The 24,893-nt window shown below is 40.1% G+C and overlaps 3 protein-coding genes across 6 annotated transcripts in view; 2 read left to right on the top strand and 1 right to left on the bottom strand.

The window, feature by feature from the left end:
* LOC146518276 (SLIT-ROBO Rho GTPase-activating protein 3-like) overlaps positions 1–848 on the bottom strand; it is a 37,594-nt gene extending 36,746 nt beyond the window's left edge. Inside the window, exon 1 of one of the 2 annotated variants that reach the window (XM_085161220.1) lies at positions 325–848. In XM_085161220.1, the coding sequence (XP_085017346.1) occupies positions 325–391 (67 nt within the window). In that variant the 5' untranslated portion in view covers positions 392–848. The remainder of the gene's footprint in view (positions 1–324) is intronic. The other variant, XM_085161221.1, reaches the window with a different exon arrangement.
* Positions 849–6,102: 5,254 nt separating this feature from the next.
* ptgis (prostaglandin I2 (prostacyclin) synthase) lies at positions 6,103–14,510 on the top strand. Of its 2 annotated transcripts, none has more exons than XM_085161232.1 (10): positions 6,103–6,485; positions 6,884–7,007; positions 7,747–7,919; positions 8,018–8,164; positions 8,302–8,414; positions 8,528–8,706; positions 12,692–12,857; positions 13,170–13,351; positions 13,707–13,858; positions 14,224–14,510. In XM_085161232.1, exons 1-10 carry the CDS (start codon positions 6,415–6,417, stop codon positions 14,369–14,371), a joined length of 1,455 nt encoding a protein of 484 aa, XP_085017358.1. In that variant the 5' UTR covers positions 6,103–6,414; the 3' UTR covers positions 14,372–14,510. The 2 variants fall into 2 exon arrangements, with proteins under 2 accessions (XP_085017358.1, XP_085017357.1); XM_085161231.1 differs by having other exon boundaries at positions 6,109–6,485; positions 8,525–8,706; positions 14,224–14,508.
* A 472-nt stretch (positions 14,511–14,982) lies between these two features.
* The window catches only part of kcnb1 (potassium voltage-gated channel, Shab-related subfamily, member 1), a 39,145-nt gene continuing 29,234 nt past the window's right edge, over positions 14,983–24,893 (top strand). The window contains exons 1-2 of one of the 2 annotated variants that reach the window (XM_085161222.1): positions 14,983–15,437; positions 17,438–18,092. In XM_085161222.1, coding sequence (XP_085017348.1) covers positions 17,493–18,092 — 600 coding nt within the window. In that variant the 5' untranslated portion in view covers positions 14,983–15,437; positions 17,438–17,492. The remainder of the gene's footprint in view (positions 15,438–17,437; positions 18,093–24,893) is intronic. The other variant, XM_085161223.1, reaches the window with a different exon arrangement.

The raw sequence follows: 24,893 nt of genomic DNA, 5'->3' as shown, positions 1-24,893 counted from the left end.
GGTCTAATAGCTGGCACATATATATACAGACTAGGCATGCCACAACCCTGACACTCCTCTCCTGCAACACAGATACCGGTTAATCCAAGGTAATTTCAAGTAATAACCTCACCCCAGATTGACAACTGGAGTTAACGCTTGAATGCCATGAACTAAAAGACGTTGTTTTTTTTTCTGGTGAAAGCAAATGACTCGCATACAACTATAAAATCTGCCCCAGCCCACAAGACTGCATACTGAAGCCAAATAAAGCTTGTGGTAAAGTTACGCAATTGTGCCTACACACAGACAATAACAATACGCTCGGGCCTGCGCGTTACCAACCTTTCACTTGGGTCTCATATTCGGCAATAATCTCTTTGTCCTTCTTGACTTTCGCCTGAGATGACATTTTTGGGGAGAACAGATTGTGCAATCCTCAGGCAGGAATCTCAGTAGCCACGATGCAGCGTTAGCCCTTGTGCAGTCCTCTCCATATAGTACAGCAACAATCAGACGTGAATCATCGCCCGCTTGACACACACAACTTCGGAGATTAAACGCACTTGACGTTCTGCGATGTTGCTGCGCTGCGTTCAGGGCGACGTCGATCTAAAAGTGCAGAATTATTCTCTCGGTCCCCAGCCCCTCCTCTTCAGCAACACTCCTCAGTGAATCGCAAAGCGGTCCCCTTTTTTTATTTACATTTCATAAAGCCTCCGCTAGGAAACCTACTAGTCTCAGTGATAATAGCACAGCGCGCCTTCTGCACGTCCAGACTGCCCTTTTTCACCCTTTCTCGCTCTCTCTGCAAGTTCAATGCTGCAGCAAAAAAAGGCTGAATGGATGTGAAAGTCAACGCGAGGCTCCTCCTCCTCCAGCTCCCTCCCTTCTTCCCTCACCACTTTTCTTTTCATGGATGATTTAAGATTCCTCCTGTGTGTGAACCGAAAAGCCTTTGCCAATAACAGAGAAGATGTCTGGAGCTGAGGGGAATATTGTTTGTGGATGATCGGGATTTAGCTGATCTGTTTCGAGAACATCAGCGGCGTAAACCTGACTGCAGAGCACAGGAACAGAGGGAGTAGCGTGGATTAATCAGATGTGATTATATTTAAATCAATTTACTTATAGCTCCGGTGGTGAACAAAGATTTGTCATTACAAATATTCTTAGTCTAAACATTAAGGAAAATACACGTTATATACACAATGTATGCAGAGGACCAGTAGGATTGACTGGTTTACTTAAGTACAGGTTTAAAGTACTTTTATTTTATTGAAGTATTTCTTATACTACTTCCTGCTTGTAATTCCCTATATTTTAGATGCACTTATTGCATTATTATTAGCATCTATTTTAACCCTTTCGCTTCTTATTATTTAGCAGATTAATGACTTTGTTGCACTTCACACACAGACTGCAGGCTGAAACATGTTTTTTTGATAAAGTTTATGGTTAGAGCTGGAATCAGGTGACCCTGAATCCTTCCTTCATTGTGGTGCAATAGCCTTAGGCTGCTGGGATGTTTCCCATGATGCACTGTGTATTTCTTCTCTACCCAACTCTCATGTTTATATACCACTATTACAAATGTTTAAAACAGTTTTCGTATTTATTAAGCTCTGTTTTCTCTTCCATAGTGTCCCTTTTGTCCTGTCCTCCTCTGCACTCTTCTTTTACCCTTCACACCTAACCGGTGACAGGAGATGGCTCCCAGAGCCATGGGGGTTCTGGGAGGTTTCTTCCTGTGGAAGAGGAGTTTTTCCTTGCCGCTTTCACCATGTTTTTTGTTTATAGGGAGTTGCCTGATAGTTTGAGTTTTCTTTCATATATTGTAAGGTCTTTACCCTACAGTGTAAGATGCCTTATGAATTGACACTATTTAAATATAAATTGAACTGAAGTGAAAAATTTAATTAGTATACATTAGGCTACCCGTTTACATACAAGCAATTAAAATAATCAACAACTAAAAAAACTAAAGACAATATAATATAATACAATGTACATGATTCTAAAAGGTGGTATTCTATAAGGTATCTTTACTTTTGGCAATTAAGAATTATTATATATTATTATGATTATACAACTTGTGCACTACTTAAGCTGCTCGAGTACAATTATAAATTTTAGCTAAGTAAAAGTATTTATTCTACTTTGCAAAACAATTATCCAACACAAAATTATATTTAGTCTTGTGCACCACTTTTATAACTGATGTAATATAACATGTTGTGCAGCCTGAAAATCACACCCAGTGTTTGCTACATGTGTGAAAATTTTCTTATGAAATATTCTGACTTCCTGCAACCACAGCCTTTAAAGAAAATCCAGGTTCATAGCACTATAATCTCTGAATCTCAGTAAAAAGAAAAAAGAAAGAAAGAAAAAAAAGAAAAGAAAAGCAAAGTCCTGCGTCATTTTGGAGCAGCTGCAATAAATGTGAGTCTTTGTTATGAGAAAAACTATATAGAAACAACTTTGATAGGATTTCATCAGTTTGAGGGAACTTGGAAATGACAGAGTTAAAAACGTAATGTTGCAAAAGCTCCAACATTTTGCCAAAATACTGACTTTCTACTCGTGCAACACAACAATATTCTTCTGCTTGGACACGTCTCAGTATTAGGAATACTGTTCACTCAGCTCACTGGTTTCTGTTGTGTGGGAGCCACATTGAGCTCATTGTAATATTTTTGTCATTAGTGTGCACCCACGACATCCATTCATAGTTATGTCGGTACAAGTGTGGGTGTTTTTGACATAAAATATTTGGAGGAGCAAATTTTTGATCTTCTTTCAAACGGTGCCTACAGACTCTGTCACTCAAAATGAAAAAATGTCAACAGATTTTCCATTTTTATTTAATTCTATCATTTGAGCCAATAAAAACATGACTGCCATGTGAAAAAGTATATTCATACCTCAATATTTATCACACCTTTAAATCCATAGACTTAGAACTGTGGGTCCTTCATTTGGTGCCAATGACTACAGGCTTCTTAAAGATTGACAGGTGAAACAAGTCTCATAAAATCTTTGACATAAAAGGGTTGGTGTTCGTTTTGAAACTGAAGTGTGTAGAATCACCGTGGCACTATCGAAAGAGCTTCAGAGAAAAAATGGTAACATATAGTTCTGACAAAGTAATAAAAAAAGTCCAAATGATTTTAAATAGACCGTGCTCTACAATTAAAATAAAACAGCTACAAGTGGTGTTCACAGTGGTGTTTCCACCCCAGCAAATTCAACCACAAGAGTGGAGTGTTTGATGCAGAAACAAATTTCCAATAACAAGAAAATTCATCACAAGATCAGCAGGTGACTCTTACAACTGTTGGTGTCAACGTGATTTTGGCTACAATCAGAAAGCGACTGCAGAAATGTGACCTGCATGGGAGGTGTGCTTGGAAAAATCCTTTGCTGGCTAAAAATATTATCAGAGACCAGCTACAGTTTGCCAATAAACATATCTGTAAAGACCAGGTCTGTTGGAATAATATGCTCGGGACAGACAAATCAAAGATAGTGTTGTTTGGCTACAGTAACAGCAAACATGTTTGGGCAACAACCAAAGGCAGATTTTTAGGAGAAGAAGCTCAGTTCACTTGTGAAGCATGGCAGTGACTATGTAACCGTCTGGGTTTGTTCCCCTGCCTGAAAGATTGAGGCAGGGGCACTTGATTTGTCTGTCTGAATCACAGCAAAGAGTGCTTAAAGATAATGTGAGGCCATCTGTCCAAAAGATGACGTGGAGCCTTCAATGAGACACTAGTGAATCCACCAAAGAATCGCTCAAAAAGAAGAAGAAATGCTGGATTATGTGGCGAGACCAGTGGCCTAGTCAAAGCCCACATTTGACTCCAGCTGAGATGTTGTGGGAGGAATTGGAAATAAGCTTTAAATGCAAGTAAACCCCCAAACATTTTGCACGTGACAGAATTTAGCATAGAAGAGCTTTCAAAAATTTTAGAACTGATGTCAGAGTATGTGAAATTATGCATACCAGTACAAGCAGTTGTTGTTGCCCAAGGAAATAATACTGTGGTTTCTGAGATCTTGTCTTTTCCACTTGAATTCTACACGTATTGTTCCAAATGGTTGCGTTCAAGTGCAACATCTCTATCTGAACAGATCAGATTCAGAATTTTTATTTATCTGAGTTTAATCAACTCCATCATCTCCATGTGTTGAGCTTTTTTCTTTCTTTCTTTCTTTCTTTCTTTCTTTCTTTCTTTCTTTCTTTCTTTCTTTCTTTTTTCCATTATCAGTCTTGAAGTGTCAACAAAACAGGCTGATTCATACTTTGTTTGTAATTGGTGAAAGTTGGGCTATAAGAAAAGCCTTCTGGTGTAACTAAACATGGTGTGCATTGCTGCATTAACAGTGATAAAACACTTCCCCAGAGAAAGTGTGTCGCTCTGCTCTGCATTTCCCCTATGAGAAGTGCATTTCACACAGTTTGCTGACACCTTCTGTCAAATGACTTCCTGTATGATCTCAAGTGCAAATGTGTGCAACGTCTTTCATCTTTAATTCTCCCAAAATGTGTTTTTGTCTCAGAGCAATGTAAAGTGGTGTGTAAGACAGGGATAATCGAGCCTGTGAAAAAATTGCATTTTGGTAAGAGATCCCCATCTGCCTTTGCACTAAATTTTGGGGGAAATCTCTCAGCGAGCTCATGGTGGAAAGCCCCTGAGAAATCTGCAGTCCCTATCATGCAATCTTAACAATCACAATTTCTAATTTTTTCTGTGGAAAAGTTACTCACCAACTGACTGCGTACCTGTTAAAAGTTGGGTGGGTTTGAAAATAATGTGAAAAACTTGTGTGTAACTCTGCTAAGGAAACTTTAATGACATCCAGGTCTTTATGGGCAGTTCATAGTATTGGTCATTACAGCTCTGGTACTTTGGTATTACCAAAATCATGTTTTATGTTTCTGTAATGGCTAATCCACCAGTATGTGGAAGCTCTTTAACTGAAATGACTATTTTAATGCTCAGCTATAATGTTTGTTGTTATAAATGAATTTCCACATTGGTTTTTTTTTTATTAGATTGTCAAACTACACTTGTTTACCTGCACTCCCGAACAGAAAAAAATATTTTTAGTGGCTGAACAATACACGAGATTTGCTCAAATTTGGGGAAAAACAAAAAGTTGAATTCAGTTCAGTGAATTCACTATTTTTGTTTTTGTTTGTTTTAAATGTGGTTTTGACAGATTTGAAAAATATTAGTGTTTTCTGGTTACCACTCGAGTCACAGCATTAAGTCTCTAATGGCAAGTGTATGCCCACTGTGGGTTTTAATCAAGTTGTAAGAGTTAGACCTTTTTACACGGACAAGAGTATTTTGTTTTTTTGTTTTTTGTTTGTTTTTGTTTTGTTTCCCTTAATACATTTTGTTGAACATAACTTTATTTTGGTGTATGATAAGGTATTCTGCTGAGGTCATTATGGAAACGAAAGCATATTTGTTTTCATAGCTTCATTCACAGTGATGTGATGTGATCATTCGTGGATATTATACTTAAATGTTTGCCAACAGGAACTGAAGCTTTGTTTTGGTTCTCCTCCCCTGTATGAGAAGGACGCGCACAATGCTACTGAGGAACGGTAAAGCTATGACACCCTCTGCTGGTATACAGTTTAATAAGCAAGCAACAAATTACCAGCTACCAGTGCCATAATTTCTTCATAATTAATTAGGTTCACCAGTTCAAAAATGTCGCGTTTCTTGCTGATTTTCTTTTTATTTAATTTGTCATTTAGTAGTAAAATGATAATAACATGATGTCACCTAGAAAAGAAAAAAGAAGAAAAAAAATACCTGAGCCATCTAACTCCAAAACAGGTCAGCAATAATTAGTTTCGGTACACATACACGTCATCAACAAAAACCACTTGTTTCTATGACTCTCCATAAGTCATCTAAAGGACGCTAAAAATAAACGTTTCTCAATACCAAAGGGAAACTGAACTATGTCGTTGCTGACCTTAACTTTATGACATCCTCTTTAAAGTATGCTTCCTTTCATCACCTTGGAACCACGACCTGCTTTTTCTCGGTGATGTCACGGCTCCGAAATGTACGGACAAGCTGCTTTTCTTTGAAAGCGACACTGTCACGCTGCAGTTTCTGTAAGGTGTAATTTGAGCCGAGGTGCTCAGAGTAAACATGGTTAATTGTCAGGTTAAATCATTTCTGTCTGTGTGAAGTCGGTGATGTGTGGTTTTTGCAGTGTCTGACACCGCTTATTGTGAGATAGGCCATTGCGCAAAACTGTTTGTCACCGGCCACACCTTTTCCACGCCTTCCTAAAAAGTGGTAGTTACAGTTAAGCCGAGCTTAAAGATATAAGCGAGACGCCAGGGGCTATGGACTGCATTTTTCACGGAGCAGCTCGAGTGCCAGACTTTACAGAACCATGTGGTGGACACTATTGTCAGTCATTACTGGAGTGCTTATACTAGTTTTCCGTTTCTCCACTCGCAGAAGGTAAGATAAGTGTTAAAACATGTTGATTTTGCAGATAATAAATTAGTACTAAGGTTTGTTTACTGTGTAAATGCATATTTTGCAAATGTTATAGCTTCACCGATTACTTATTTCTTTTGTTTGGCGCATTTAATCCAAATCAAAAATCATTAAAATGATATTAGATCACTACTTTAACGCTTCAATCACTAATTGAATATTTAGCATTTGGGGTTGCTTTTAACGGCAAAATATAGTGTGATTTATACTGAAGACGGCTTTCCAGTTGTCTTTTTAACTAAAGAAATCCTCCTTTTGGCATTGCTTAATGCAAATGCAAACCTGTTGTGTCAGATTCATGTAAAGTGAAAGGAAGCAAACGCTAGAGCATTTGCGATATGAATTTCCGTGTATGACAGGCGGAGAAATGAGCCTCCTCTGGACGAAGGTTGGATTCCATGGCTGGGACATGCCATTGAGCTTGGGAAAGATGCTGCAAAGTTTTTGGCCCGGATGAAAGAAAAACATGGAGATATATTCACAGTAAGTTCTGATTAATTATGTCATGAAACGCTGTGTGGCAGGCAGGAGATGAGGACTCAAAGTGCAGGACTCACAGACTCAGGGGATGAACTCAAAATCACAGCTTTATTTGCTGGTCACAGAAAAACGGGCATACAAAGTGAACTAAGCTAAACTGGGAAACAAAGAACTAAAACTCACAGGGAGATCCACACAGCAAGCGGGATGACGCAACACTGACTCAGAGAAACACAGGGTTTAAATACACTGGGAAGTAACTACGGGAATGAGACACAGAAGGAGAGCACAGCTGGGAGAAATCAGAACTGACGGGACAAGGGAGCAAAGTAGGATACACTCACATGAGACACAGACCTTCAAAGTAAAACAGGAAGACGCAAACTAGACTAGGGGAGACAGAGCAACTAAGAAACACAGACAACACCAACAACAAAGAGACACAGAGGGCAGCTACTAAATACTCAGAGAACTAAACAGAATACAAGAAAACCAAACTAAGACACTACACTAAAGAATAAGCTGAGACAACAAAGAGAACTAAGAACATAATACAAAAAACTCAGAGGCACAAGAAACTCAAAACACTGGGTCACTGACCCAGGACCGTGACAAATTAATTTAATACTTACTCTTTGAATCCAAAAGCTTGAATGCAGTTTATTTTTTTAATCGTAAAAAATATTATACTGAACATTCCGGGGATAGGTGAGGTGAGCAAACTAACAAGCTGTCCTCACAGGTGCGTGTTGCCGGTTTCCGTGTGACAGTGCTGTTGGACCCACACTCATTTGATAGTGTGCTGAATGACAGAGATTCCTTTGATTTCACCCGGATCAGAAGCCAGGTCATACAAAAGGTGTTCAGTCTGCAGCTGACAAACATCGAGCGAGAGGAAAGGAAGTGGATGGAACAGTAATAAATATGTCTTTATCGATTTTATAAGTAACAAAATTATATGACTGAAATCAGTGTTGCAAATCTTAATGCTATCCTTAATTTGCATTTCTTAGGCATTTTCAAGGTTGCAGCCTTCCCAAGCTCAGCAGCTCCATGAACACTCACCTTCAGACCCTGCTCCTGAAATGCCACAATGGGTCCGCCCCTTCAGAGTGGAAACAAGAAGGACTTTTTGACCTCTGCTATAGTCTTCTTTTTAGGTAAGGCATAATATTTTAACCTAGAAAAAATACTGCATCTAATATTTTAAAAAGAACATGATAAACATGGTGGTATTCTTATGCTTTTACCTGTGACAAACAAAAAGAGTTTTTACCATTTTTGTTGTTGTTATCAGGGCTGGATATCTTACATTCTTTGAGAGGACAGACAATGCGGCTGCTGCTTACCAAGAGTTCCGCAAATTTGACAGTCTTCTCGCCAAACTGGCTCGTGGCTCACTCAGGCGCGGTAAGTTGCACTGCAGCTTAACAAAAATAAAACAGATGTTCGATGGACATATAAACTAAACTTGCATCTGCGCAGCACCATAATGCAAATGTTTGATGGTTTCATTACAGAAGAACGCAGAACAGTCAGCCACTCGCAGGAGCGACTGTGGGAACTGCTTTCCCCCCACGGGCTGAGGGGAGGGTCAGAGTCAAGCACCTGGCAACAAAGTTACTGTGACTTCCTACAACAGGAGGGGATAGATGCAGATATGCAGAAAAAAGCCCTGCTGTTACAGTTGTGGACCACACAGGTAAGAACTGTTTAATTTTCTGTATTGTTTCCCGTTCACCAAGGGCGTAGATTTGGTTTTGGCGTTGGTGGGGACAGATGATTCAACCACCGAACCCTGCCCTGTTTCTTTTTTTTCCTTTTTGTCTTTGCTTCTTGATAAAAAAAGGAGATATATACTTGCCTACATATGTTATTCTACATGCTTTTAAACCATTTAAAATTACAATTCATAGTTTTATATGTGAATTATATAATGTTAAGTTACTATTAAACAAATGACTGACTAAGTATTTTAGAGTTTAGTTTACTTCAGCCATATTTCATATAAATCAGATATCATACAAAAATAAAAATACCTTAAAATACAGTCATGACAATAAAAGAATATGACTTTAAGGACTTAACAACATTACTTCAGTTATACTACACCAACATCTCTTATACATTAGCACTAAGGGAACACTGAATGACCTGGTGGTTTTTCTCCATAAAACTACTCATCTAAGATTACCACAAAGTAACAGATCTCTTAGCAAAATTATGCAACATTTTAGGCACTATTGCCCCGATCAGATCAGTGAGCTGGGATGTTTTACTCTAAACATGAACTACTGTTAAAGCAACAGACATGGACTACTGGTGTCCCACACAACAACTCAATGTCCACTATGTGAAGCAGCCAAACACATGCCTTCTCCTCTTATTAACTGAGACTGCTGGCATATTTGTTTTACATCTATACTGTAAAAGTCTCTCATGGTGGACATGGTAACACATTATTCATTGTTACATACAATTTTAGACTGATGTGGGCCAAAGCCTAAAACGATGTGCCAGGAGTTTGCTGTTCTCCCGGGTTCAGATATTTGAAGTTTGCACAGCAACATTCTCGCCTGAAAATTTTTTAAAAGTTTATTTTGCAACCCAGAAAGAGTAATGAGAGGGGCATGTATTGTCTTGCATAGCCTGTAACGTTATTATGATGGACAGATTTTATGAGTGAACTTGACTTTAAGTGACTTACAGGTTTCTTTGAAAAATACTTTCTTATATCCAAGTTCTTTTTGCTGCCATCCTCCTCCTTGCAGGTCCTCGCAACGCAGGATTGCCGCTGCTAAAACTAAACAGAGCTCCCTGAAAGGCACAGCCAATCACATTGGTCATATTTGTCACATGATATAGGACTCCAGTGGAGAACGTAATCTAACTCTTTCTGCACCGCTGGGTGAATGAGACGTTGACAGATCGCTTTTTTTTATTTCTATCGGTTTTGTTTTGTTTTTGTTTTGTCCCCACCAAAAATTATTGGTGGGGACAATTCAATAATCGCTGGATATTGGTAGGGACATGTCCCTTCCGTCCATGCCAAATCTACGCCCTTGCTGTTCACACACAAGCCATAAACATCCACAAATTCCTTACAGTGGCATCAGTGCATAAAAACTCCTCCGCACCCATCGCTTGAATACCATTTCACACAACAGTGTTCAGCTTGCCAACATGAAATCATAGATGCTAGATTCCCCGTGGCCAAGTCACTCAGAGCTACCTGCTTCAACATGTAACTTGAACTGGAGTTCCCATGAATCAGTTTTCCACGTCACTCTGTATTCCTTGAGTGTGAAGAATTACATGTGCAAACACTGAGAATGAGAACAGTGTTAGTCAGCTGAAGTTGCTTCCTCTTTTTCTGACAGTTTCAGGCATCATACCAGGCAGTTGTGCTGTCAGTCTTTTGTTTTTGTTTTTGTTTTTTTGTTTTGTTTTTTTGGCTAGAGTCCAATTCCTCTGATAATGTTGTTTAACCGGTGCGCATGGATGCAAATCATTTTAAAAAGACTCACATTGATACTCCCATGGATACTTCCTCTAGTGCAGAACTCTCTTTTACACTATCCAGTAACACCAGTATCTTCCATGAAACCTTGCTGAAATATTAATAATTTTGTTTTTATTGGGCTTTAATATAAAGTGTTTCCATTGTTAGCAATATTTACACAGGTGTGACTGTGGGATTTAAGGTTTTTCACTAGTTCAGACAGGTCCCAGTGGTGGCGCAATGAGGTCACTATTCATGCTGCCAGGTGGGGGGGATAGTGAGCTGTATTTGGGCTTTGTTTCTGCTGTTGCTCTATGCTACATTTTAGCTGTAATAGTTTTACATCATCGTTAACCTGTTATTCTCCCTGGAGAAAGCTTTGTTCACCCTTAAACACAGATGTATGGAATTCTAACAATGATGAACCTATCCACACTTCAGGCTCTCACACCTGCTGTGCATGTTTGGGAAAGCCCGCCATTCCCCACGTATATTTCTGCATTATCATGTCTGCTGGGATATTGGAGCACACAGTCTCTGTCTTGAATGGAAACTGGAGCACCACTGCAGAGAATAGAAGGATTAAATGTGAGACTGGCGAGAGATGCCAGAGTGAAGCTTATACATGTGTTACAGGCAGATTGATGTTTTTTTTTCAGTGTAAAGTGTAAATGCTAGGATTTCACCGAAGTCGCCTACATCGTCATGAGTCTTGCACAAGCTGGAGGTTGCTGTTCTTTTTCCATTTGCAAGGAATCAATATTATTGACTGAAACATACACCGATCAACCGCAACATTAAGACCATTGACAAGCGAAGGGAATAACATCCAGCTTCTCATCACATCAAAATGTTCTGCTGGGAAACTTTGGATCATGTCTTTATCACATACAGTGCACACAAACACTGATGCTGAACAAGCACACCCTATCAACACTCCCAGTCAGTCACTACCTTCTTCTGCCAGGACATTGAATGCAGCAGTAGTGAAAAATTGGGCATGAATAGGTGATGGAACATGACAAAGAACCCAAGAAGCTGAATTAAATTTGCCAGATCCTAACGTGATCACGCATTTATGGGCTGTAGTGAACAAACCTGATCAATGGCAACCCCACCTCCCCACCAACATCCATAAAACACACCTCAAGGTCCGGTGTTTATAACCTGGCATGGGTCAGACCTAAACATTATAGCAAATGTGGTTTTAATGCTGTAGGTTATTCAACACCGCTTTCACATTTAGTCATATAGTCAAAGCCAATAGCTGGCCAGCAAAGCATTTTGGACCGTGAATAGTTGGGAAATGAGTGGTATGTGGGCCGTGCTGGTGAGCACTATTACCTCACAGTTAGAAGGCTCCTAGTTGGAATTTCCTGGGTGGTTGGGCCTTCCTGTGCGAAGTTTGTCTACATTAGTTTTCTCTGGATTTCAGTTTCCTCCTATAGTCCAAATCATGTTGATTTTGTATATTCGTTTTCTGCCTTTTCCACTATGTTAGCTGGGGTCCACTTGAACTCCCTTGCAACCCTATAAGTGGGATAAGTGGTCGAAAAGATTGATGGATAGATTAATGGGAATAGCTATATAACTAAAATGACCTTCTATAACCTTTAATGCAAATTTCCATTTAGAAACTGCAATGTAAAACCTGCTTTGTGTGCAAATGAAAATGTTTTTTTCTTCTCTCTCATCAATTATAATTCCCAAAATGACAGGTATTTTTCCTCTAAGAATCTGCAGCTGTTGGAATAGACTCATATTATAACCTGAGGCATTATATAAGGTGATCTGAAGATCTAAGAGGGCAGAAAGACAGTGTGATGTACTTCTAGTCACTTTTGCTCATTTGCCCTGCCTGTCAATGGAGAGTTGACCTGAGATGAGCAGAAGTAAGAACAGCTCCCCTAACCCACAGCAATTACTGTCTGACAGGCTCAGGTGTCTCCCACAGTGGTTGACAGAGGTGCCTACAAAGCGGGGTGACTTATTGGCTTCTCCTCACATCAGTCATATTCACACAGCAGCAGTACAGAGAAATTAGAGGAAAGCAAATAATAGCCATCATCAAAAGTATCTCTATTTTAGGTATATATTAGCTTTATACGTACAAAATGAATTCTGTTGTGTTTTTTTTTCATCTGAAACTCATGTAAAGGTTTGTGCGCTGCAATGTTTGTTTCAGTGTAATGCTGGACCTGCTGCCTTTTGGCTCCTTGGCTTCCTGCTCACTCACACAGAGGCCATGGAGGCTGTTAAGTCAGAGATCAGAGGCCTTTCCACTCGACGGGATACTTCCTTTGAGCAGCCCCAGAACAACCCGCTGGAAGCGCACAGCACACCTGTATTTGGTACGTAACAGCTGCTAGCAGCCTTTTCTGTTATTCACTTGAGCCCTTCTGCCTTGGGGTTTAATTGCTCCAGTGGGATGGAAACAAAAGCTCATTTTGAGCTGTTAGAAATAACTGCAGTGTATTGAAACAGTGACAGCAGCCATGGCAGTTTGAACTTTGAACCAATTAAATGTTGATTGCCTTTTTCATATAATCGTATCTGTGCAATGTTTGTTCGTTGCCAAATTAATCGCCTGAGGGCACCGCTGACTTAACTCACACTGACACCCCTCTGACATCATCCACTCTGCTGTCCTTTCAATTCTACAGATAGCATTTTGAATGAGACCCTACGGCTCACTGCTGCAGTAATGATCAGAAGAGAGGTGGTGCAGGACAAGATCCTGGACATGGCCAATGGAAAGAGGTACCACCTCAGACGAGGGGACAGAGTCTGTCTGTTCCCTTTCCTCAGCCCTCAAATGGACCCACAGATACACCAAGAGCCACAGGTATTTAGTGTGTACATATGAAGTGCATTAATCTAGAATAGGATATATGCATTAACAGCACCAACATGGGCCCCTCTATACTAATTATATTATGGCAAATAAGCTGGCCTCGAGGTGGCATGATTAAACACTGTGATTTAAAACACAGGCATAATACTTCCTCTGGCATAAGCTGGTAAATGCCTACAAATTATTTGTCAAGGACTAGGGCTTGGTTATTTATTAATGTTCATTCTTATTATTTGTCTTAATTCGTTAGAGGTGAAATGTTATTTTATAGCCAAAAAGTCAAGCTTGTTTTCATGATATCATAACACACACAGCTAACAAAGCCCACATGTTTTGCTCTTGACAGACTTTCAAGTACGACCGCTTCCTAAATGATGATATGACAGTGAAGGATGAATTCTACAAGGATGGAAATAAGCTGAAGTATTGCAGCATGCCTTGGGGTGCAGGGAAAAACAGCTGCGTTGGGAAAGAGTTTGCTGTTTCATCTATTAAACAGTGAGTGTTAAAATCATTTGTAACATATTTCCATTATTTATCTGAAGTTTAAAAATAAATAATACTTTCATCATCAAAGAGTTCCATGCAATTTCAACCTGATTACTCGTTCTGGACATCTTCACATAATATCCCCCCTTTTTATCATTTCAGTCCTGCTTTTATGTTCTCAATCATAAAGTAAGAAGCTGTTATACAGCCATTGCTTATTTTCTGTACTGACCTGTATGACAGAGGTGAAGAATATTAGAGAACAGTCACTCGTAACAGCCAATGTCAGACGTCCTGTGCAAATGTTAAAGCAGCCTCAGGTGTACTAATATGTGTGAAAAGATGTAAACAGTTTTTACTTCTTTTTTCTTTAGATTTGTCTTTTTGGCTTTGACCCATCTTGATCTGGAGCCGTGTGACCCTGAGGCTAAACTGCCTCCTGTTAATCCCAGTCGTTATGGGTTTGGGATGCTCCAGCCAGACGGAGACCTGCAGGTCCGATACAGACTGAAGAGAACATAGCACCTTACTGTACAAACTACTTACTGACATACTGTAATGTTATTTATTCTTATATTTGATCAGTCCAACTTAAATCCTATTTAACTTTTTAATTTTTGTAATTTTGTATGTTAATAAAAAACTGAATGAAACACTCACCAGCTGATTTTGTCTCATTTTTAATGACTCCAATTTCTTATCTGTGTTCAGAAGTTATTTTCTAAAGGAAATGCAAAGAAGATGCAACATTAAAGATCAGTGCAACAGCTCGATTATATTGATTTTGTAATGGGTCAGGATTGATATCACCTTTGAAATTATTTAAATGATTGCACTGTAGTGCCGTGTAATATAAAATATTTCACCACACTCTTCATTGGGGGCCTGACCCCCGCCCGCTCCCCACAGGTTATGGTGGACTGCAAAGCAGACTAGTGAAAACTGATCAATCTAGAAGTGATCACATCAGTCACACATCATACAACGATGCATCACTAGTGCCTAATAACGTAATAAATAGAGCTACAGTGTGTCTCTCCAGTCAGGTGGGAGCTGCGGGTGTGTTTTCGGATGCTAGGCTTTTTTTCACATGCACATTTACGCGTCTTTTTCTGGAGACATCATAGACTGACGTACACGTAGCTGTGTGTTTTTGATGATAGATTTGCAGGAGGCGGTGGTGAAAGAGTTAAACAGATGTGAAAGAGAGCGCCGAGCTGCCATGGATCCACCTTCACAGAGATGCGGCGCCTCCTCACACAGCTGACTGGGAACACAGGTAGTCTGTCCGAACGAGCTTGTCGGCGTACTTGTTGATCTTCAGGGTGAATCAGGGAAGCAAGATGCGGAGCAGGAAACCGGCGGGTAGACAGTAGATCGTGCAGAAGATATCTCTGCCATGTCGGAGGCAGAGGAGGGGGAAATGGATTGGTTTAGACCCTGGCAATAGTAAACCAATAACGGCGCCTCAATTTTTTTTATTATTTTTTTAAATGCTACTGCTTCCTTTTTGTTTGTGGCAGCGGATTGATTGTTCACAAGGCGGTACGTGCTGGTTTGATTCAGTGTAGGATGACAACTCACGAAGGTATTTTTGAGCTAATTTTCCATTTCTGGACTTTGTGTAATGTGCAACCTATCAATTGTAATAGCTTTCCAGTTGCATGGGGGGAACACTGTGCGTTTAAGCTTGCACCATTATGGAGCAGGGAGCCTTTGAAAAACACGGGAAAAGATGGAAGATTTGCATTCACTACATTGCACTTTTAGATGGCTAGTACCATTCCCAATGTAGCTACGCAGATTGCCAGTGTGTACAAAGGTGGGGCTGATGTTTGTTTTGTGGTTTGTTTAATCTGTTTTGTCGAAGCTTTGACTTGGATAAAGCAGGAGGAGGGTGGAGGCGGCTTCAAATGAATATTTATTATTATTATTGTTGTTATTGTTTTATTTATTCCAGCAACATGCACAACACACATATAGCAATATCTACATCTTGAATTCAGCAGTAGACTTTTATGTTCAGTTTTTTCATTCTTTCTTTTTCTAAAAAAAAAATTTGCATGCGCATTTTGAAACTAGTCCTCAGGCCTATTTGTGCTTGTGAAAGATTACAAACTTTGTGAGACAGTGATCACATCTGCAGGCCCGATGTGTTGTGGACTTTTCCGTGCCCTCATCACACAACACACAAGATCAATATATACGTTTCAATGTGAAGCTTGTGCCACGTGTACTGTCATAAATGGTCCATAAAAATATTGGCCTCTTCGTCACAAGAGGATGTAACGTAGGCTATATTTTCTTGTCAGATAGCCTGCCCTCCCAAGGGAGCTCGCCGTGATTCAGGGAGTGAACATTTGCTTCCTGGTGTTTCAGCACCATTGGACTGGACAGCGCTCACTTTGTACGACATTCATCACTGCGTGGTGTTCTGCGTCTCACCCACCCACAGCACTGCATGGGCGTCATACGGGCACAGATCGACCTCTGTGGAGGCAAAATAATAATAATAATAATAATAATAGTAAGAAAAAATGGGCACGATGACCTCTTTTTCCACCTTGTGCAGCCATCTAAGCCATCACAGCAGAAATAGTTGTTGTCATAAAGATAAATATTTTATCTGTTACTACAGAGGAGAGCTCTCTTCAGAATTGGTCAGCACAAATAGGTTGTGTAAAGTTTTGGGAACTTGTTATCATCAGCATTTTCCCCCCACACTTGCTTTAATTGATGATAGAACAGCATGGATGCATTTTGGTAAAGTTTCCCAAAATATTTTTAACCCCCCCAAAAGAAATCGATGCCAGTGTGTGCTGGCTTTAGCCTTTTATCTTTCTGAGCATTTTTTCTACTATTGGATGAGGAAACAATTAAAAAAAAGAAGATTGGACTGTTTTATTAATTTAAGTCACAACAGCTGATTAGGGAGATTAGGATGATTTCATTTCTTTATTCTAAATGTATCTGATCTATAGCATCTGGAGGAAGTTTTTCTTCTGTTCCTGTTGTTAAAAGTGTCAAAAGTATTTTGTAAGATTTTATAACATTTATTGAGGCTTTTTGCAGTATCAGTTTTAGATGATTGCAGCACAATAATAAGATGGGATTCTGTTTTTTGCCTTGTTTATATGTGAATGAGTCATCTTAATAACCCCCATCTGTTCACCAAGAGATTCTTGTGGTTTTAGGAAGAAATAAAAAAAATAGAATAATGCTGAAGACAACAAGAACAGCAGTAACTGATTGGGAAATATCATTAGAAATAACTCAATTTTATTGATTTCCAGTATTTTTGCATGAGCAGTTCAACCAGTGAACAGTTAAGAAAGCATTTTATGATTGTTGAACGACATTTTCAGAAGAAAGATGAAGAATTAATGTGAGTGAAATAATTTTGTTTTAGTTTTATCATCATTTTAACAATAGTCAGATTTGCCTTTCTGGGGTAATGTATCCCAGGTTGTGAACCGCTGCCAGAGCAGCAAGGTGTTACGACTGTTACAACTGAAATCAATGGGCCTCGGACATTTGTATTAAGCTCTGTAAAACTAATGGTTTGTTTTTGTTTTGTGATTCCTTTAGATACGATAATGAATGAAGAGACAATCAAGTGTAGTCCATAGCCTCGGCGGTCCTCATGCTCTCTCTACCTAAAGTTATCATGGAGAAATCCTTGGCCGAGTTAAATAAAGCCGGCTCTCGGTCAACATCATCGCTGCCACCTGAACCAGTGGACATCGTTCACAGCAAGTCATGTTTCCGCAGAGTCAGGCTAAACGTTGGAGGTCTCCCGCATGAGGTCTTGTGGCGAACGTTAGACAGGCTACCACGAACGCGTTTGGGAAAGTTAAGAGATTGCAACTCGCACGAATCACTGATGGAAGTGTGCGATGATTACAATCTGGAGGAGAATGAGTACTTTTTCGACCGGCATCCAGGGGCGTTTACATCTATTCTGAACTTTTACCGCACGGGTAAGCTGCACATGATGGAGGAAATGTGCGCCCTTTCATTTAGCCAAGAACTAGACTACTGGGGCATCGATGAGATCTACCTGGAGTCGTGTTGCCAAGCAAGATATCACCAGAAAAAGGAGCAAATGAATGAAGAACTCAAAAGGGAGGCAGACAACTTAAAAGACAGAGAGGGAGAAGAATTTGACAACACCTGCTGTGCCGAAAAAAGAAAGAAACTTTGGGACCTCCTGGAAAAGCCCAGCTCATCTGTTGCAGCAAAGGTAATGCCACGGGATTTTGGGTGTGAGTTGATCATGGTTATGTTCACTTTGACCCCTGTCACAGAAATACCTGCGGTGTTGTGCTTAAAATTTCAGTTTATTCAAGAAAAATCAAATAATAGGAAGTGCTCCTGTACCAAATATCAGCACAGCCAGGTGACCTTAGATTACTGCCATTGCATGGAGAGGAAACAGTTTATGATTACACAAAATGTATCAGTCATTACATTTTGATTGTTCAAAAGTTGGAACATGGAGTAAATGCTGGAAATCATAGAAAAAGCCTGCCATTTGTTCACATGGGATTTGTGTGCTGTTGTCTGCAGTTACTGTGATTTGAAACCTGGGAACAAAACAGGAAGACGAATTTGGTAACAACATAAATGGCTGCCTTTATTTATCGCTATAAAACATCTTTAAAACGTGACATTGGGCTCATTAGCCTTGTGTCCTGTAATGCCGCAGTTACAAAGGACCATTGCTGTATTATTGCCATCATTATTATCATCAAAATCAAAACCAAAAACAGACCTTCAAACACACAGACCAGTGGACCAAATGGACCAGTTGGTAATAACTTGTTATTTCCACAATATTACTTAATTTTTTTCCACCTTATTATCTCACTGTTACCAAGCTGTAATATAAAGTGCAACTACATTAAAATAAGTAAAGCACTTGCTTTTTTGTGACCCCCCCAAAAAAATCATTTTGAGAGGTTTGAGATATTGAATTTTAGCTCTGTGCACATGAACAAGAAGCTGGAAATGACATGGAATTCTTTCAACCATAACCCTAACCCGCACCGTTAGTCAATGCATGTTATGCCATCAGCAGGCCTTTCACAGAGCCACACCTGCAACTGCAACCTGGGAGACCACAGCAGTGTTAAACATGAGCAACCTTTGATCACACTCTTCTCAGTTGGATTGGAAGGATCAAAGAGGGGGGCTGTTTCTTTCCAGCTCAGTTTTAAGGGGAGCAGCGTGCCTTGTTTGTCTTGCAGCTATTATTGCATGGGAAATGGAAATGAAACTATTAGCAATTTGTGCCGGCTGATGCTTTGCAGCGAGGATTTGTTAGAACTGTCAGCTCTAATCCACAAACAGAGTGAGATGAGTGCTGTGAGTCTGTCAGTGAAATGTCTTCTTCACAGGAATCAAAGAGATGTAAAATCGATGCTTATTGGGTTAGCGCTAAGAAAGTGCTGTAGCCTACAAAAAGGAGATGACCACTCGGAGTCGACCATAAGTTCTTGTCTCCGTTATCACGCCCCAATACCTGCAATTTATCAAAATATCAGCGACAAACTGTTGTGAAGTGCTCGACGAAGATGGGTACAGCGATTCACTTTGAATAATAACACAGAAAATTGCTTATGCAAAGTGGTTTCGGTGAATCTCTAGCTCTCAATGTCTATATACAGTGGGGCAAAAAAGTATTTAGCCAGCCACCGATTGTGCAAGTTCCCCCACTTAAAATGATGACAGAGGTCAGTAATTTGCACCAGAGGTACACTTCAACTGTGAGAGACAGAATGTGAAAAAAAAATCCATGAATTCACATGGTAGGATTTGTAAAGAATTTATTCGTAAATCAGGGTGGAAAATAAGTATTTGGTCACCTCAAACAAGAAAAATCCCTGGCTCTCACAGACCTGTAACGTCTTCTGTAAGAAGCTTTTCTGTCCCCCACTCGTTACCTGTATGAATGGCACCTGTTTGACCTCATCATCTGTATAAAAGACACCTGTCCACAGCCTCAACCAGTCAGACTCCAAACTCCGCCATGGCCAAGACCAAAGAGCTTTCGAAGGACACCAGGAAAAGAATTGTAGACCTGCACCAGACTGGGAAGAGTGAATCTACAATAGGCAAGCAGCTTGGTGTGAAAAAAATCAACTGTGGGAGCAATCATCAGAAAATGGAAGACATACAAGACCACTGATAATCTCCCTCGATCTGGGGCTCCACGCAAGATCTCATCCCGTGGGGTCAAAATGATCATGAGAACGGTGAGCAAAGATCCCAGAACCACATGGGGGGACCTGGTGAATGACCTGCAGAGAGCTGGGACCAAAGTAACAAAGGTCACCATCAGTAACACACTACAACGGCAGGGAATCAAATCCCGCAGTGCCAGACGTGTTCCGCTGCTGAAGCCAGTGCATGTCCAGGCCCGTCTGAAGTTTGCCAGAGAGCACATGGATGATACAGCAGAGGATTGGGAGAATGTCATGTGGTCAGATGAAACCAAAGTAGAACTTTTTGGTATAAACTCAACTCGTCGTGTTTGGAGGAAGAAGAATACTGAGTTGCATCCCAAGAACACCATACCTACTGTGAAGCATGGGGGTGGAAACATCATGCTATGGGGCTGTTTTTCTGCCAAGGGGACAGGATGACTGATCCGTGTTAAGGACAGAATGAATGGGGCCAAGTATCGTGAGATTTTGAGCCAAAACCTCCAGTGAGAACTTTGAAGATGAAACGAGGCTGGGTCTTCCAACATGACAATGATCCAAAACACACTGCCCGGGCAACAAAGGAGTGGCTCCGTAAGAAGCATTTGAAAGTCCTGGAGTGGCCTAGCCAGTCTCCAGACCTCAACCCCATAGAAAATCTGTGGCGGGAGTTGAAAGTCCGTGTTGCTCGGCGACAGCCCCAAAACATCACTGCTCTTGAGAAGATCTGCATGGAGGAATGGGCCAAAATACCAGCTACTGTGTGTGCAAACCTGGTAAAGACCTATAGTAAACGTTTGACCTCTGTTATTGCCAACAAAGGTTATGTTACAAAGTATTGAGTTGTATTTTTGTTATTGACCAAATACTTATTTTCCACCCTGATTTACGAATAAATTCTTTACAAATCCTACCATGTGAATTCATGGATTTTTTTTTCACATTCTGTCTCTCACAGTTGAAGTGTACCTCTGGTGCAAATTACTGGCCTCTGTCATCATTTTAAGTGGGGGAATTTGCACAATCGGTGGCTGACTAAATACTTTTTTGCCCCACTGTATATCTATTATTCATGTTAAAAGAATTTAACTGAGCTGCTAATTCACAACACCTCCTGGCTTGGCATCATTATATCTTGATAGTGGAGGATAGGGATAGACAGAAAAAGGAGCAAACTTGACATAGCAAGCAGCAGAGTTTATTAATTCCTAATTAGTTAAAAAAAAGACCACATTAAACCACAGACCAAGCTACCAAAACCATTCAAGGGGTTCATGTATTGTCTTAGTTCTTTTATTTATTTATTTAACTGTGGGCTTGTTGAGTAATCCAACTTGAACCACAGACTAATCAGCTGTGCTCTCCTATCCTGGACAAAAATGGGACTGTATGTGCAGCAGCCCATAAAAAGATGGTAAATGGTAGCGATTAGCACAAAACAAATGGTTACCAGGCAACAAAAGTACGATTTTATCATCGCCGAAAGAGTGGGTATTGAACAGGAGTGGGCCTGTTTGTGTTTCTGCGTGAGTGTAATTGCACTTCTGTTTAGTTCCTGTTTTAATGTTTGCACAAAACAAAACAAGAAGCTACAATTTTTAGATGTTCAGGGGAAAAATGTTTTTTAAAAAAAATCTCAGTGTTGCTGCCTGTGTTTTCTCTGCCCTGCCATCCTTCCTGGCTTTCTTTTCTCTGCATTGGCTCATAGCTCTCCTCCCTTCCTTCCTTCTTGAGGCTCCTCTGGTATATACTTCTGACTAAATGTCAGGGAAATGTCACATTAATTATTCTCCAAGAGACGCTAGGCCCAATTTGAAGCTTCCCTCTCTCTGTTTACATTCTTTGTAAGCCACAGCATTGTCTGTCTCGCACTCAGATCCCAGATCAGATTCCAGTCACCATAAAATAAGATTGTGTCTGACCGCTGGCAAAGCAGTAGCTAACAATCAGATTGACACCAAGAAAAGCCTTTTTCACCTGCAGTAGCATTTATGTAACATCATGTTAGATCCTGCTGGTTTCTGCTATTCATAATATCACAAATATCTGTTTACAGATTAGGACTTTGACAATATGCTTAAAAATTACAATACTTATATAAATGTTCCAGGTTATAGTTTGAATCCCATAGTATATAAGTTTATATTCAGAGTAAAATTTGTAAGCATTTTTATTTTGTAATACCAAAAAAAAATTGCTCAAAATCAATTGTGTCCCACTTCCTCTGAAACCATTACTAAATGGTTTTAAATAGATTTTATTTTGAAGGTTTTATTTGAAATCTGCTATTAATATGGGCTCGCCTTCAGACAATTTACAGAAGAAACCAAAGCCAAACGTGAGTATTGCTGTCATCTTTGTCCTCCATGCATTAATCAGTGTTGGGACTAACGCGTTATTAAGTAACGCGTTACAGTAACTACGTTATTATTGTGGTAACGAGCACGGTAACTAGTTATTATGCCAAAATCAGGAACGCGTTAGTCGTTACTGGGATTTAGATAGGGTCGTTACTCGTTACTTCGTGTGGTGGCTATCGCGGAGCTTCCACAGATTCAGTAACATTAGCAAGTGGTGGAGGCCAGCAGGTGGATGAAGGAAAGGGGACGCAGAAGGAAAAGAGACCCGAGGCAGCCGCCGGTCCAAGTGTGAACTGAACTTCAGGTAAGAAGTTATGACCTGCAGTCTATCTGGGTCAGATATAAACCAAGTTTAGGTGGAGTTTATTTTCGTTATTCTGACTTTTTCCGTACTGCGTGCTAGCTAGCATGACGGAGTTTCTATACAGCTGGGTGGGTGCTATGAAGTTAATGTTGAACTTTATTTTGTTCATAAGTTATTAGAGTTGCCAACGTCTGGTATTCCAGAGAAAATATTACGCGTTTCTTATTGAGTTGAAAAGGAACAGTTTGTCCCGTAATTCAGCTACAATGAAATAGGCACAAAGCTGGAGTTATTCTGTGTCTTTGCTGCACAGCTGCCTCTTCTTCTTTCATTCTCCCCCTCCCTCTCCCGTTTCTACTTCAATCATGAAAACTGATCAATGATCAGCTGATCGGCTCTCTTGTTTGTTTATCGCCCACTTTGCGCCAGAAAGAGGAAACCAGCCGATGTCGCGTTAAACAACAGCAGCACGTTTAAGCTTGATCAGCTGTTGTTAGAACTTATTTAATATTAATTTCTAGTATCAGCTGATGTTTGCTGGAGCCACAGCTGCAAAATAGCTGCTGGTCATGATATCGGTTTGGTTATCTGGTGAGAGGGAAACATGAAGATGAAACCAGGAGATGTCCTTACTGAATCATCAGAGCTGAACAGGTGATGGAGAAACAGGTTTACCTTTTAGGTGACATGAATGAGTTGAAGGGAAGTTATGAACTGATTCTGAGAAACAGATAACCCCAGGATCCTTTTTAGGTAGCTGACAGCTGGTAACTGTGCAGGGGCGGATCTAGCAAAGTTTTGCCAGGGGGGCCAGGTAGGGCATTAACAGGGAGAGGTGGGCACAAAGAAATACTTTTCTTTCTTATTCTCATTTAAAATGTCTAGCTTTTAAAAAATAATTATCTGAATCTTACAACAAACGATTGATAGATTGATGCATATATACCATCAAAACAGTGTACATCACTGTCACAACAGTGTTTGTTTTCATTCAAGGCTTTATGATTTTTCCTATAATGGTGGGCCGGTCTCTAGTCAAAATGCCCGGGCCAATTTTTTGTCCCCGTCCAGCCCTGTATGCAGCTCATCTGCAGTCTGGTGTTACTTACATCTTCCTATTCAGAAGGCAGAATTTCCGAGTTCTGAGTACAATCGAAAGCACCACGACTGCAGTTTTTGTGTTGGATGTAAAAGGCGCACATGACGCTGTGACGTAGGCTAGAATCATGGCAGCAGTCAATGACGGTCCAGGCGTGGGATTTCTCTCGTGGAAATATGCACATTATCTTTTCCTTTCTATTGGTAGGTGGCACAGTGCACTTGTGGCAAGTAAGCAAGCTAGAAGACTGGCAAAGTTGTGGAAGCAACACATTAACAAGAGAATTCTGAGTAAAACCAAAGTTACTTTCCCTAGTAACTAGTTACTTTGAAAGTAACGAGTAACTTGAAGTAACTGAGTTACTTTTGATAGAAGTAACTAGTAATGTAACTAAGTTACTATTTTAAAGTAACTTACCCAACACTGGCATTAATAAATGTGGAATTACCAGTTCCTGCTCCGTCAGTGGGTATTGTGCATCAGATGGCAGGCAACAAATTGCAATAACGCTACTCTCATGTCACAGTTAACATGACAAATAAATGTGGCTTGGCGATATTCCTACTCATAAATCAGTCTGCAGCAGAATCCAATACAAGCACCCAGACTAGAATCGGTCACTGTTTCTGACATCTGGACAGTCACAGCTGGTTAGATGATGTATAAGAAGCCATAAAAAAACAAGACTAGAATTCCTGTCATCAATCATGGGCTGGATCATCCAGAGCCTGCACTAAATATTTCATAGAAGACCGACGAAGGCTGTACAATTTCTGTACTTGCCTATGATTGTATACATATGTAGAAATCTCACATATTTGGAGCATTGTCCATCCTTCTCTATTTCTAGCTGTCGACTGGACAGACAGGGATATCTAAAGAGGGTGAACAAGTTTAGACTGGCCTTTTTATCCATTTTAAGATGTAGCTTTCTAGTTTTTAACAGTTATTAGATGAGATTTATGAGCTTCCTATGGGACTATAACAGTCCAGGCCAAGATTGCCAATGTCCTTTTGACATCTGGGACTGAATCAACCTTTAAGATTTAATCCTGCTTTTGACAGGATTGATCAG

The sequence above is a fragment of the Neolamprologus multifasciatus genome, chromosome 5, assembly GCF_963576455.1.
Source record: "Neolamprologus multifasciatus chromosome 5, fNeoMul1.2, whole genome shotgun sequence".
NCBI classification, from domain to species: domain Eukaryota; kingdom Metazoa; phylum Chordata; class Actinopteri; order Cichliformes; family Cichlidae; genus Neolamprologus; species Neolamprologus multifasciatus.
Note: the sequence above shows the minus strand (reverse complement) of the source record. Positions and strands in the feature narration are given on the sequence as shown.